The 12,486-nt window shown below is 45.8% G+C and overlaps 1 protein-coding gene across 4 annotated transcripts in view; it reads left to right on the forward strand.

Annotated features, from left to right (window-relative positions):
• Positions 1–12,486, forward strand: part of pacs1a (phosphofurin acidic cluster sorting protein 1a) — a 47,726-nt gene that overhangs the window by 29,484 nt on the left and 5,756 nt on the right. For 2 of the 4 annotated variants that reach the window (XM_035431894.1, XM_035431895.1), the window contains exons 8-22: positions 2,382–2,441; positions 3,066–3,226; positions 5,879–5,954; positions 6,259–6,339; positions 6,584–6,690; positions 6,811–6,943; positions 8,377–8,481; positions 9,072–9,178; positions 9,282–9,436; positions 9,681–9,791; positions 10,028–10,130; positions 10,782–10,824; positions 11,070–11,112; positions 11,471–11,618; positions 12,026–12,264. In XM_035431894.1, the coding sequence (XP_035287785.1) occupies positions 2,382–2,441; positions 3,066–3,226; positions 5,879–5,954; positions 6,259–6,339; positions 6,584–6,690; positions 6,811–6,943; positions 8,377–8,481; positions 9,072–9,178; positions 9,282–9,436; positions 9,681–9,791; positions 10,028–10,130; positions 10,782–10,824; positions 11,070–11,112; positions 11,471–11,618; positions 12,026–12,264 (1,672 nt within the window). Of the gene's footprint in view, positions 1–2,381; positions 2,442–3,065; positions 3,227–5,878; positions 5,955–6,255; positions 6,340–6,583; positions 6,691–6,810; positions 6,944–8,376; positions 8,482–9,071; positions 9,179–9,281; positions 9,437–9,680; positions 9,792–10,027; positions 10,131–10,781; positions 10,825–11,069; positions 11,113–11,470; positions 11,619–12,025; positions 12,265–12,486 lie in introns of all 4 variants that reach the window. The other 2 variants (XM_035431892.1, XM_035431893.1) reach the window with 1 other exon arrangement.

Consider the following 12,486-nt stretch of genomic DNA (forward strand, 5'->3'; position numbering starts at 1 on the left):
GGAATATACAGCCAGTTTACAAGATCTAGTGCAAAACAAATTCAAGATTTGTTTTATGAACACCTTGCTATTCATATATTGTTAGGTGCTTTCATTATTTTCTACAACTCATGTATATTTGCGTACACATTAGGTCTGTAATATCTGTAATCATTATTTTATTATTACTTTGCCATAACAGTAATAAATTTATCATTTTATATTTTCAGTGTTAGTATTTTGCATCCTTGCATCTGTTTTCCACAACCTACAACTTCGCATGGCTTACAGTACATAGCTGATAAAAAAAAAACTGGACGTACCTATCTCCCTCTATAACTGTGTGTTGGGTTTATATAAATTAGAGTTGAGAGCAAGTTTCAGAGGGAGTGGTGTAATGAAATGAAAGCAACAATAGGCCTATCTTGTTTCTCAGAACATCAATAGATGCATTTATTCATTCTCAGTTCTGTACGTAGTCTAAGGTAGTCAGTAGCTGTCTGTGGGTCTTTTATGACGGGTTTTCAAACTCAATCCTGGTTTGAAAACCCAGTGTGTATGCTGGTTTTCATTCCTACTGTAACTGCAACCTCTGAATAGTAATTATCTTTTAATTATTCTTAATTAGGCACTTAATGTCTGTGAAGGATGATTTTAGTCTCTTAAAGTCACATTATGTTAGAAATAACTGGGTATGAAGAGTAAATATGCCAGATTCACTTCCCAGGCCTTTTAATCAAATTCAGATCAAATAATGTGTTAATTTTCAGTAATGTGCTCCCTGGTAAGTGATTCCTTTAGAATCACTTAGGTTTTAATTAATTCAATTATAGTCTGGCAGGTGAAATCAAGTGAGTGCCAGGTGAGTTCAAAGACAGGAAAGGGCAATCAGCCAAACCTGCATTATATCGGAATCTGAAAGCACAAAATTCATGTTGGAACACATGCATGTTTTCAGCAACCTTAACTGATCGAGACACCGGCTGTGACAGACTCATGGGCAGTGGGTCACCAGGACTGAGTTTGAAAACCGCTTTTTTAATGACAGTGCTAGAACCCCTCCTATTTGCAGTTTGACCTGCGTCTTCCTAGATGTTTGCTTGGTCATTTGTTTTTGGGCTCAGCACACATTGGCTACGTTCTTTGTGATGCTAACTTTTCCCAGTGTTCCTTGCCGTACCCTTCTTGTCCAGAAGTGTTATTAGATCTCCTTGCATACGGTGCATGCTTGAGATCTGCCCATAGATTTTCAAAAATATTCAGGTCTGGGGACTGTGAAGACCGTTCCAAAACCTTAATCTGTTGTTCCTCGAAGTAGGTAATTTTGGGGTATGTTTATTTTGGAATATGTTTTGGCTTGTTGAAATATTCAGCCTTTTCACTGACTCTGGGACATTAACTTCAAAGATTTATTGATATTTAACTTATTTCTTCCCTCCACCCGCACAATTTTTCTTGTGTCACTGCGTGGCAAACAACCCAAAAGCATAATGGATCCACCCTCATGCTTAACAGTTGGCAAGGTGCTCGTTTCTTCAAACACTTCCCCTGTTTTTCTCCAAAGGTATCTTTGGTGGTTGTGGCCAAAGAGTTCCATTTTTGTTTCATCAGTCTACAGTTCCAAAAAGTCTCTGGCTTATCTAAGTGCTGTGTCGCATACAACAGATGTTGACTTTTGTGATGAGCTCACAGGAAAGGTTTTCTTCTGACAATTCTTCCATGCAGATAATGCTTGTGTAAACAATGCTGCTCAGTGGACCGGTGTACCATTACTGCGGTGTCATGAAACCTTTCTGCAGGCCTATTGCAGTGATATAAGGGTTTTAATTTCCATACCTGGCCCTTCTATAAGCAGTTCTATCTGTGATTTTTCTCGGTCTTACAAATCTTGCTTTGACTTTGTCAGTTCCTCTGAACTTCCATTTCCTAATGACAGTTTCTGACAGTGGAAATTCCAAGCTGAAAACACACACACAAACACATACATACGATGTATTCATATTTATGCATACTCCTACACAAACAGTGGTGTAGTCACACACACACACACACACACACACACATGGACACGTGCACACACTCACACAGACACACACATTTAAAAAAAAAAAAATATATATATATATATATATATATACATATTCCAAACACTCTCAGCTCTGTGAAGGTGGTGTGATAGTAGAGTGTTGGGGTTTATGTGCTGGGGCTGTGTGTGGCTCCACCGAACCATGACGATGAGTCAGTAAGGACAGGCTTAAACGGTATATGAAGTGGGTGTGGGCTTAATGAGCGAGTTACTGCTTGTACATGTTACAGTGCGTGGACTGCCATGTATGTGGTCAGGCTAAGTTACCTCTTGAGTAAGTTCCTGTCTGATGTAACCAATTCCTCTTTCTGTCCAGCAACCCAACATCAAGCAGAAGTTTGTGGCCCTTCTGAAAAGGTTTAAAGTGTCAGACGAGGTAAATCATTAGTTTGCTTTCTTTGCTTTCCTCTTCAATTGCCCTGCCTCCCTTTGAATTCAAATTCAGACTTGAATTCAAATGTAGTTGTTTTTATAAACAACATTCTGTGTAAATACAACTGTGATTGTGTCTGACATGGACATATGCGCGTAAAACCCTCATCCCTGCCACAGCATGACACAGCAGGTTAAGACCAATCTCACAGGTAAGATGTGCATGCTGTTTGCTGTTACTTGTGTTATTTTAGGAACAAGAGTCACTACAGCAGTCTGCAGTCTCCCTGTCTCTCTCTTGACCAATCTCTCTCTCTCTCTCTCTCTCTCTCTCTCTCTCTCTCTCTCTTCGCTCTCCCTCCTTCTCTCTCTGTATCTATGTATATCTTTATGTAGGGGTGGGCAAATTCAATTTGCTTTATTTTCAGTTTAATTGAATTGATTTCCTTGCTCTCTTTCTCTTTCCCCCCACCTCTTTTTCCTCGTTGTGTGGTAATGTGTTTATGTACTGTAGCATGGCATTGCGTTGGGATCCGGTAGCTTGGTTTTGTAACATGCCACTGATTATGATTCAGGGTTTTAGTTTGGTGTGTGTGTCTAAAAGCAGGCGTGTCCCTCTTCGTTCCAGGTGGGGTTTGGGTTGGAACACGTTTCCCGGGAACAGATCCAAGATGTGGAGGAGGATCTTGACGAACTGTACGACAGTCTAGAGATGTACAACCCCAGCGACAGTGGGCCAGAGATGGAGGAGACTGACAGTATCCTCAGCACCCCTAAACCCAAACTCAAGTAAGAACTTTTAGCACCCCTAAACCCAGGATTATCTAGAAACACTGAAGCAACACCTCAAGACATCAGCTAGAAAGTTCAAACTTGTTCACAACTGGGTCTCCCAGCAGGACAATGATCCTAAGCATAACTCCAAAGTTGTAACAAAATTTACTTTGAATGTCTTTATCCTAGGTGTATGTAAACTTTTGGCCTCAACTGTACACAGATCACAGTTTTTAAAATGTACAATCCACGTTAAGTGCTTTCCTCATGAGTATATCAGATAGCAGATCCACAACTTCGGGGTTACAAGCCCGGTTGCCTAACCTCTGTGCTACACTTCCACCCACCTGTGCCTCTGCTGTTAACTGATCTTTTAAAAATATAAACGGGCTATGTCTCTCCGTCTCTCAAATTCAAATGAGCTTTTTTGGCTCAACAGGCCTGAGGTGTTGTAGAGCTGTAGAGAGCTCATTAGTACTGACATCACAGGGTAGAAGAACAAAGCCAGGAAAGGGTTGAAACGGTAGCGTAACAATGGTATCGCCTTCAGCCGTGATAACGGTATAATGATCAGTCATTTTTTTTCATGATTTGTCCCACAGGTGGCTGTAAGAGGCCACTGCCTGCCCGTATCGCAGTAACACTGATCGCTGAAACATTGTCTCAGTCAGTCCATATCTGTGAATCTGAAATAGGAAATTAAATCTGCCAACGCAGCCTCTGCTGCACTGGCGGTCAGAATTTGTACTTTGGTCTATGCAGCACATCACTGCACCAAGGGCTAGTACTTTAACTGGATGCCCAAGGGGGCCCCCTTACATAAACCTTTTTTATTGGCTGGATTACCGAGCCTCCACTTTGTCAGGATCAGCGTCTGTTTTGCAGTATGTATCATAAGTTCCAATAGCATCAAAGTTACTTGATGTTTTAATTTCATAATACAAACCCTATTTGGCCTGATTTCTGGTGGTTTCAAACAGAGCTAGCCTGAGTGTGTTAGTATTTGTTGTTGAATTACTAAGCTTTCCCTCTAACCAACTAGGAGGGTTGGTTTCAGGATTTCCTGTTGCATACAGAATAATGCCTTTTAAAATGCCAACATTTATTTAGATTTTCTTTTTTCATTTATTTGTCTTGCATTTATTTAACTAACTAGGTCAACTGAAAACTCCTCTTGCAGTGAAGTCATGGGGATGTGTCCTTTACATTTTCAAAATGTCAGTCAAATTCTGCACGCAGAACATGATGGACTGCTTGAGCCATTTAGTGTAGCTGTGCTGACTGAGTGGACACTTCTATACAGCACAGAGGGCTGGATCACATGGCCAGGCTACAGCCCCCTGACTCATAGCACGTTACCGTAGGCACCATTAAGGACGCGTTCAAGGGCAGGGCTGTCTGGGGTATAACTGATACCTGCTCTGCTGAGATAAGACTGTTTTGCTTTTGCTTTTTTCTTTTTTGTTACGGCAGTATTTTTCCATTTCCCCTCTCCTTGGCCCGCTCAGTGACCGTGTGTCCGCAGCGGGGGGATAAACTTCTGTAAATGCCAGCGGGTCCTGTCAGGTGTGCAGACTGAGAGCGGGGGGAGAGGGAGAGAATTTGAATTTGAGAGAGGGCGTGAGGGAGATGGGGGAATAAGAAGGAGAGAGATGAAAGTATTTGGTGAGGGTCTGAGATGCGGGAGAGACTGAAAGGTAGGGGGAGACGAGGAGTTGCGCTGAATGCAGATACAAAAATTGGTGTTAATTTGTGTTATTTCATATCAACCACTGCAGAATTTCTCACATTTGGGTTCTTTGTTCCCACACTGTCTAATTTTGATCACACTTTGTTGTTTTATCAAAGGACAGTGTACCTACATTTTACATCATTTTGCATTGCTTGATAAGGTGTAGATGCATATGCTGCTTCTGAATCCATAGTTCAGTTGACTGGTTATTCTGTAAATTCATATCTTCATGGTCTTCTCTCAGGTCATTTGTTAGTTGAATTTACTGTTTGAGTGCCAGGCTTCAACAAAAACCTGCACCCACACTGTCCCTTTTCAGAGACGATTGGACACCTCCTGGTTTTAAGACTATATATCCCAGGTCACATGTCCGTGAGTGAGTGAGTGAGTGAGTGAGCGAGCAAGCGAGCGCAGCAGCAGCTAAAGGGAGATAACAGTATCTTGACAATCTTTGAAAATGGATGGACTCCCTCTGCTGGTGAACCAATTTTATGGGATAGTTCACTTTTCTGGGTTTATTTTAGGTTGTCTGAAACTTCTGTAAATATCAGAAATACTCTGCATTGCACAGAAAAGCTGATCTGTTGAAAATATACACTAAAACTGAAATAATATAAAATTTCCCATAAAATGAACCATCCATTTGAATACAAAATGTGAGGAATGCACATACTGCTGTGTCTAGTCAGTGACGTTGAAATTTAGAGTCACATTAACATGCAGAGAGCTTCGCCTCAGGTCCATCCCAAAACACCAGACCATCTACATCATGGAAATGTTAATGGGAACATATTCTGTACTCTATTCTGATATTGTGTGTGTGTGTGTGCGTGTGTGCGTGTGTGCGTGTGTGCGTGTGTGCGTGTGTGCGTGTGTGCGTGTGTGTGTGTGTGTGTGTGTGTGCGTGCGTGCATGCGTGCGTTTTTGTTTTTCAGACCTTTCTTTGAGGGTGTATCCCAGTCGAGCTCGCAGACTGAGTTTGGCAGCTTGAGCCGGGACATCCTTAGTCCTGTAAGTCACACCCGGGGGTGGGGCCTGAGGGGTTGGGCTTTGAACTGAGGAAGAGGGGGGTGGGGCCTGTAAATATCAGAGGATGACAAATAATGACTTGGAACACACACAGAAGAGAAGGAGAAAATTAAAAACAGAGGGACATTAAGAGAAATATGTAAATATACGATTGTGGAAGCTAAAATAAAGAGAAAAAATTGAGAAAAGGCAAAAGAGGATAAGATGAGAGGAGACAGTAATTGAGGGGGACAGGAGGCTGACAGTTTATGCTGGTATCAACTGCTGTTCTCTGTGTATCCAGCAGGGGGAGCAGCCCCCATCGGACAAAATGAAGCGCTCCCGCAGCCGCAATCTGGACGATAACATCTCAGAGACAGACACGCTGGTAAGACCCCCTGAGGAGATGTGAAAGACACGCGCTCTCAGTGTCTCTGTCAGTGACATGCTGTGATTAACACACTGTGAGAGAGATACAGTGATTAACACACTGTGAGTGACATGCTGTGATTAACACACTGTGAGAGAGATACAGTGATTAACACACTGTGACATGCTGTGATCAACACACTGAGGGTGACATACAGTGATTAATGCAGACTCACACTCTCTGCTGTGCTGTGTGTGCGTAGGAGCTGAACGAGGAGGAGATGTTTGGAGACATGGCTCCCAGCATCACTGTTTCTGTTCCAGAGAAGCCAAGGACTCCCATGAAGAGCCAAAGCCTGCCCTCTCCCAGGTCTATAACACACACACACACACACACACACACACACGCACACGCACACACAGAAAGGACACACACACGCTCAGGCGCACACCCAGCTCCTGAGACAGCTTGTGTTTTTGCGTGACGCAGGCTGGACGGTGGCCAGACCCCCAGGCAGAAGCGCAGTACTCCTCTGAAGGAGAGGCAGCTCTCCAAACCGCTCAGCGAAAGAACCAACAGCTCCGACAGCGAGAGGTCGCCTGAGCTCGGATACACACCCCAGGTACTGTACCCACCCAAACCTTCACCTGAGCTAGGACACACCCCACCCCTCAGGACCTGTACCCACCCAAACCTTCACGTGAGCTCAGATACCACCCCCCCCCCCCAGGTACTGTACCCACCCAAACCTTTACCTGAACTAGGACACACCCCAGGTACTGTACCCACCCAAACCTTCACCTCAGCTCAGATACACCCTCCAGGTACTGTACCCACCCAAACCTTCACCTGAGCTAGGACACACCCCACCCCTCAGGACCTGTACCCACCCAAACCTTCACCTCAGCTCAGATACACCCCCCAGATACTGTACCCACCCAAACCTTCACCTGAGCTAGGACACACCCCACCCCTCAGGACCTGTACCCACCCAAACCTTCACCTCAGCTCAGATACACCCCCCAGATACTGTACCCACCCAAACCTTCACCTGAGCTAGGACACACCCCACCCCTCAGGACCTGTACCCACCCAAACCTTCACCTCAGCTCAGATACACCCCACCCCTCAGGACCTGTACCCACTCAAACCTTCACCTGAGCTAGAACTCACCCCCCAGGTACTGTACCCACCCGAACCTTCACCTGAGCTAGGAGACGCCCCCCATGTACTGTATCCACTCAAATCTTCACCTCAAATCTTTAAATTTTTCATACTGGTAGAAAACCTGTTTCAGCTTTGAGCGGAACAACAGCCCAAAGCACCAGGCCGTAACTACTAGAGCGGCCGGAGAATAAAAAGCTTTCTTAAGTGCCAGAGACCAAGGCCTGACCTCAGCTTTTTGCGGTTCAGAAGCACCGTCCAAGAAACATGAGCTGCAAATCTGCCAAGAAGATTTAAAGCTGTTATTGTAGTGAAAGATGCTTCCTCCAAATATGCCAAGTGGTTTAAAAAAAAAGTCTCGCTGAAGCATGGATCAATCCTGCTGGAACCATGACCCCGCCCCCCTGTGCCTTCTCAAATTCTCACCTGTCTTAGGTCTCACAGCCCTCAGGTACCCTCTCAAACCCTCAGCTGGGCTCGGATGCACCCCTCTAGTACCAACAGCCCTGTACACACCAAGGGGTTTGGCACACGGAGAAACTTAAGTGGCTGCTGTCTGCACTATGAGAGTCTGCAGTGGTCTCTGGTTAATCAGCAGCATCAGGGCTTAATCCGCCACCTGCTCTAAATGCATCTGGGGTACATGAGTAGGCTATTCTGCCACATCTGAGATAGCTGTGGGCTATTAGAAAGGCCTGCTGTGATTAATGATCTTAAATATCCTCAGACCCGGATTTTTATCATTTTGCTCTTTATAAGATTTATGGTCCGTAAAATGTTGGTTCTCTTCTGTGTGTGTGTGTGTGTGTGTGTGTATGTCTGTCTGCATGTGTGTTTGTGCATGTATACACGTGTGTGCGTGTGCATGTGTGTTTGTGCATATGCACACAGGTGCCCAGGAAAGCTGTGTATGACCAGCTGAACCAGATCCTCCTGTCAGATGCGGCCTTGCCTGAAAGCCTGATCCTGGTGAACAGCAGTGACTGGCAGGGCCAGGTATGGCGCTGTCCTGAGGACCCATGGCTGCCCTCTGCATGCCTGTTCTGCTCCTCTCTTCTGTCTTCGAGGCTCTCTATGTCCATCTCAGTGATTACTGAGCCTTCTACTGTGATTACTAATGTCTTACTCTAGCACAGTGATTATTAATGTCTGAATTTGCCATAGTGATTATTAATCAATGCATCTGCAATGTAGTCATTACTAATGTCTGAATATGTAGTACAGTGATGGCTAATGCTGAATATATAGTACAATGACTCATGTCTGCCTGTGCAGCGTAGTAGAGATTGGTCTGCAGTACAGCTGTGTGTCTGTCGGTGCAGCAGAGTGCAGACGAGTGTACATAACTGTCTGTCTGTCTGCCTCTCTGTCCATCCGTCTGTCTGTCTGTGTCTGTCCATGTGTCTGTCTGTCCGTCTGTGTCTGTCCATCTGTCTGTCTGTCCGTCTGTGTCTGTCCATCTGTCTGTCTGTCTGTCCATCTGTCTGTCTGTCCGTCTGTGTCTGTCCATCTGTCTGTCGGTGTCTGTCTGTTTGTCTGTCTGTGTCTGTCTGTTTGTCTGTCTCTCTGTCTGTCGGTCGCTGCAGTACGTGGCGGAGGTCCTGCAGGCGCAGAAGCAGCCGGTGGTTTGCACGTGCTCCGGAGCCGAGATCCAGGCCGTTCTCTCCGCCGTCCTCACACGGATACAGAAGTTGTGAGTCTCTCAGTCACTTCATCCGCTTCAGTGACGCATCGTACTGTATAAATCTATATAAATAAGTTGGTTAACCTCCCTCTCCCCCCCTCTCCCCCCGCAGCTGTAACTGCAACGCCTCCGTGCCCCGGCCCGTTAAGGTGACAGCGGTGGGGGGTCAGAGCTACCTGGGGGCCATCCTGCGCTTCTTTGTCACCCAGCTGGCCAATAAGACGTCTGACTGGCTCGGGCACATGCGCTTCCTGGTGGTGCCCCTGGGTCAGTACTGGGGGTCGTTGGGTTGGGCTGCACAGTATATCCAGTCACAGTAATAAGAATATCCGCCACCATGGGGCATATAGGCGATCTTTTGCCGTTTTTTCTTTAATCATACCAGATACTGTAGTAAACAACCAGACATCAGAAGCCCTGTGAAATGCTTCGAGAAAACAAGTATCACTGATATCTGTGTTTGAGTTTTTGAGGTTTTGACCTCATGTCCAACTGGTTCCCTCACACCAAGGCTCGCATCCTGTCGCTAAGCACCTGGGTGCCCTGGACAACCGGTATAGCGCAGCCTTCCTGGACAGTGCCTGGAGAGACCTGTTCAGCCGCCTGGAACCCCCCCAGAACGGTACCCGCCCAAATTGTCCACCGAAAACACACTGAGCTCACCTCGAACCCTCTCACAGCACATAGAGACTCCTGAAAACTCACAACGCACCCCCAACTGGTCACCCAAAACACACAGAGCTCACCTCTGCTCACCTCAGACCTCTGACCTCAGGCACATTGAGAGAGATAGCTGTTTTTCTGCCTGACTGTTATCTGGGGGTTTTCTGCGCTGACCGCCCCTCCCCGGCTCTGCAGAGGTTCTGGACGTGGCCGGCCGGATCAGCCAGTACATCAATGGAGCCGTAGTCACTCACCAGCTGCCCATCGCTGAAGCCATGCTGACCTGCAAGCATCGCATGTGAGTGATGTCATACCTCCCAACACTTATAACAGTTCATGTTAATGGTGTTCAGAGATGTCATTACCTGTATCTGTTCAACCAAAGTGATCAGTGTCTGTGTCTGTATTCAAATGGTAAACAAGAAGCGGGTGTGGCTTAAAAATGTGTAATGGGATATGGTAACTAGCTAGTCTGCGGTTTTGTTAGCCTCAACTAAGTTATACACCATATAAATTTGTTAATATTTTCCTAGTGTCGGCTAAATTTGGTAGCTTGCACTACTCATTTCAAGTTTCAGGTGCAGCAACACCAGCTGTGCTGCAACTACCTACAACTATCTGCTAGCTACATAGCCAGCTCATGATAATAAAAGGCTAGTTATCTAGCCAAAATTCAGTCCTGCCCTGAATGTCCTATCTATGGCTCCACCTATGTGTGTGTCACTCAGTAGCAGACCCCTCCCACTCTGGCCAGACAGGACAGCAAACTTGTTTTCTGTAAAAACATGGGATTTGCAGGACTTGGGAAGAAAAAGTATCTCTATACAACATATCTGAAATGCAGATTGTCTATTACGTAGATGTAGGGACCTCTTATTTCCTTTCTCAGCCCTTTTTCAGTCTTCCCCTTTGCTACAGCTGACTCTTTCTGTATTCCCTCTCTCCGCAGTCTGGATGAAGACTCCTACCAGAAGTTTATTCCCTTCATTGGGGTGAGCGCCCCTGCAGTTAACTTGTCTTATTAACGTCCCTGAATAAGAGTGTGAGTAAATACAGAACCATCGTTGGACCGTCATAGCCTCACCGTGTCTTAGAAAGTTTGGGTTTTTGGGACAGGCACTCCTTGTCCAATAGCTTGCTCAGGCGTGTTTGAGTTTTGTAAATGTGAAGCAGTAGAAATGGAGGGTTGTAGCGTGGTTCTCGCAGAAGTGTGTGACGGGCTTGTTTGTGTTCACAGGTGGTGAAAGTTGGGCTAATCGAACCGAGTCAGGCCTCTGCAGGTGAGCTGCTAATTTTTTTAAATTTTCAAATCCAGATGAAGGGCAGGCATAATAGAATAGAGAATGTACCACACACATAATTAGGGGTCACCCAATGGCACCAAAACATTGTGGTCCGTTGGGAATTTTTATTGTGTCAATTTATTATGGTATAATGGATAAACTGATTGTACCAACTGATTTATTGTGTTATTGCTGAAATGTTGATATGTTATGATTGTTTTTTCTTCCTGTGGATATTACGTTATTGGCTGCTATAAGGCTTAAGAGAATTTGCAGTGGATTTTATTGTTTGTCCACACCACTGCCCAGGCTTGCTACAGTTGTGAAAAGCAGGTGTCTTGTTTCTGTCCTGCAGGGGGCGATACTGAGGAGGGCGTGCCTGTCAGCCTGGCTGTCCCATCCACCTCCCCTCCATCTCACGGATCTCCGACAGGCGGCGCAAAAGACGTGGTTGCTACCCCACCTTCCTCACCCTCCATGAGCAGTGGGCTGGCTGTACTGGGGTATGCTGTCAATCACTGATCACATGTTTTGGTGTCATCATTATTTATTAATGTATTAGTCAGGACACACTACAGAGCTGTGTTATTTTGTATTTTACATATAGGCCATTCTTACATTATGGCATGTATAGTTAGAGATTAGGTTTAGCACTAACTATGTCTATGACTCTGAGGCAGTAATGCAAAAAGCCCCATTACATACTTATAGCACCTTGAAATATCCTTGTTGTTTCAGCTGGATAGTAAACCATAGTTAATATTTAGACTGGAGTAGATGGTTTCCAGTATAATCAGAATTGAATACCATATTTGTGTTCTGTCAGGACATGTACATATAGTTTTACCCATGGAAAAAGCGATGGATTGGAGATATGATGTTTTTAATTGATTCCTGTCTTTCGCGCCAGGAGCCCCAGCATGTCCCACGGCGTGGACGCCATCGGGCTGCAGGTGGATTACTGGGTGGCGTCCGGGCCGGAGAAGAGGCGGGAGGGCGAGCGGCGCGATACGGGCTCCAAGAACACCCTGAAGTGCGCCTTCCGCTCCCTGCAGGTCAGCCGGCTGCCAGGAGGGGGAGCCAGCGAGCCCCAGCTCCTGCCCAACACCATGGCCATGACGGTCGTCACCAAGGAGAAGAACAAGAAAGGTGAGCGTGGGGCCTGAGATAGCAATAGGCAGAGAGATGCGCAGGGGTGCGGTGTTCGTACACAAATAAATACAGGCATTTAGCAGACGCTCTTATCCAGAGTGACTTGCATTGTATCCAGTTATACAGCTGGATATATACTGGAGCAACGCAGGTTAAGTACCTTGCTCAAGGGTCCAACCTTGCTCAAGGGCAGCGTCCTATCGGGGAATCGAACTTGCG

The sequence above is a fragment of the Anguilla anguilla genome, chromosome 9 (assembly GCF_013347855.1).
Source record: "Anguilla anguilla isolate fAngAng1 chromosome 9, fAngAng1.pri, whole genome shotgun sequence".
Lineage (NCBI taxonomy): Eukaryota > Metazoa > Chordata > Actinopteri > Anguilliformes > Anguillidae > Anguilla > Anguilla anguilla.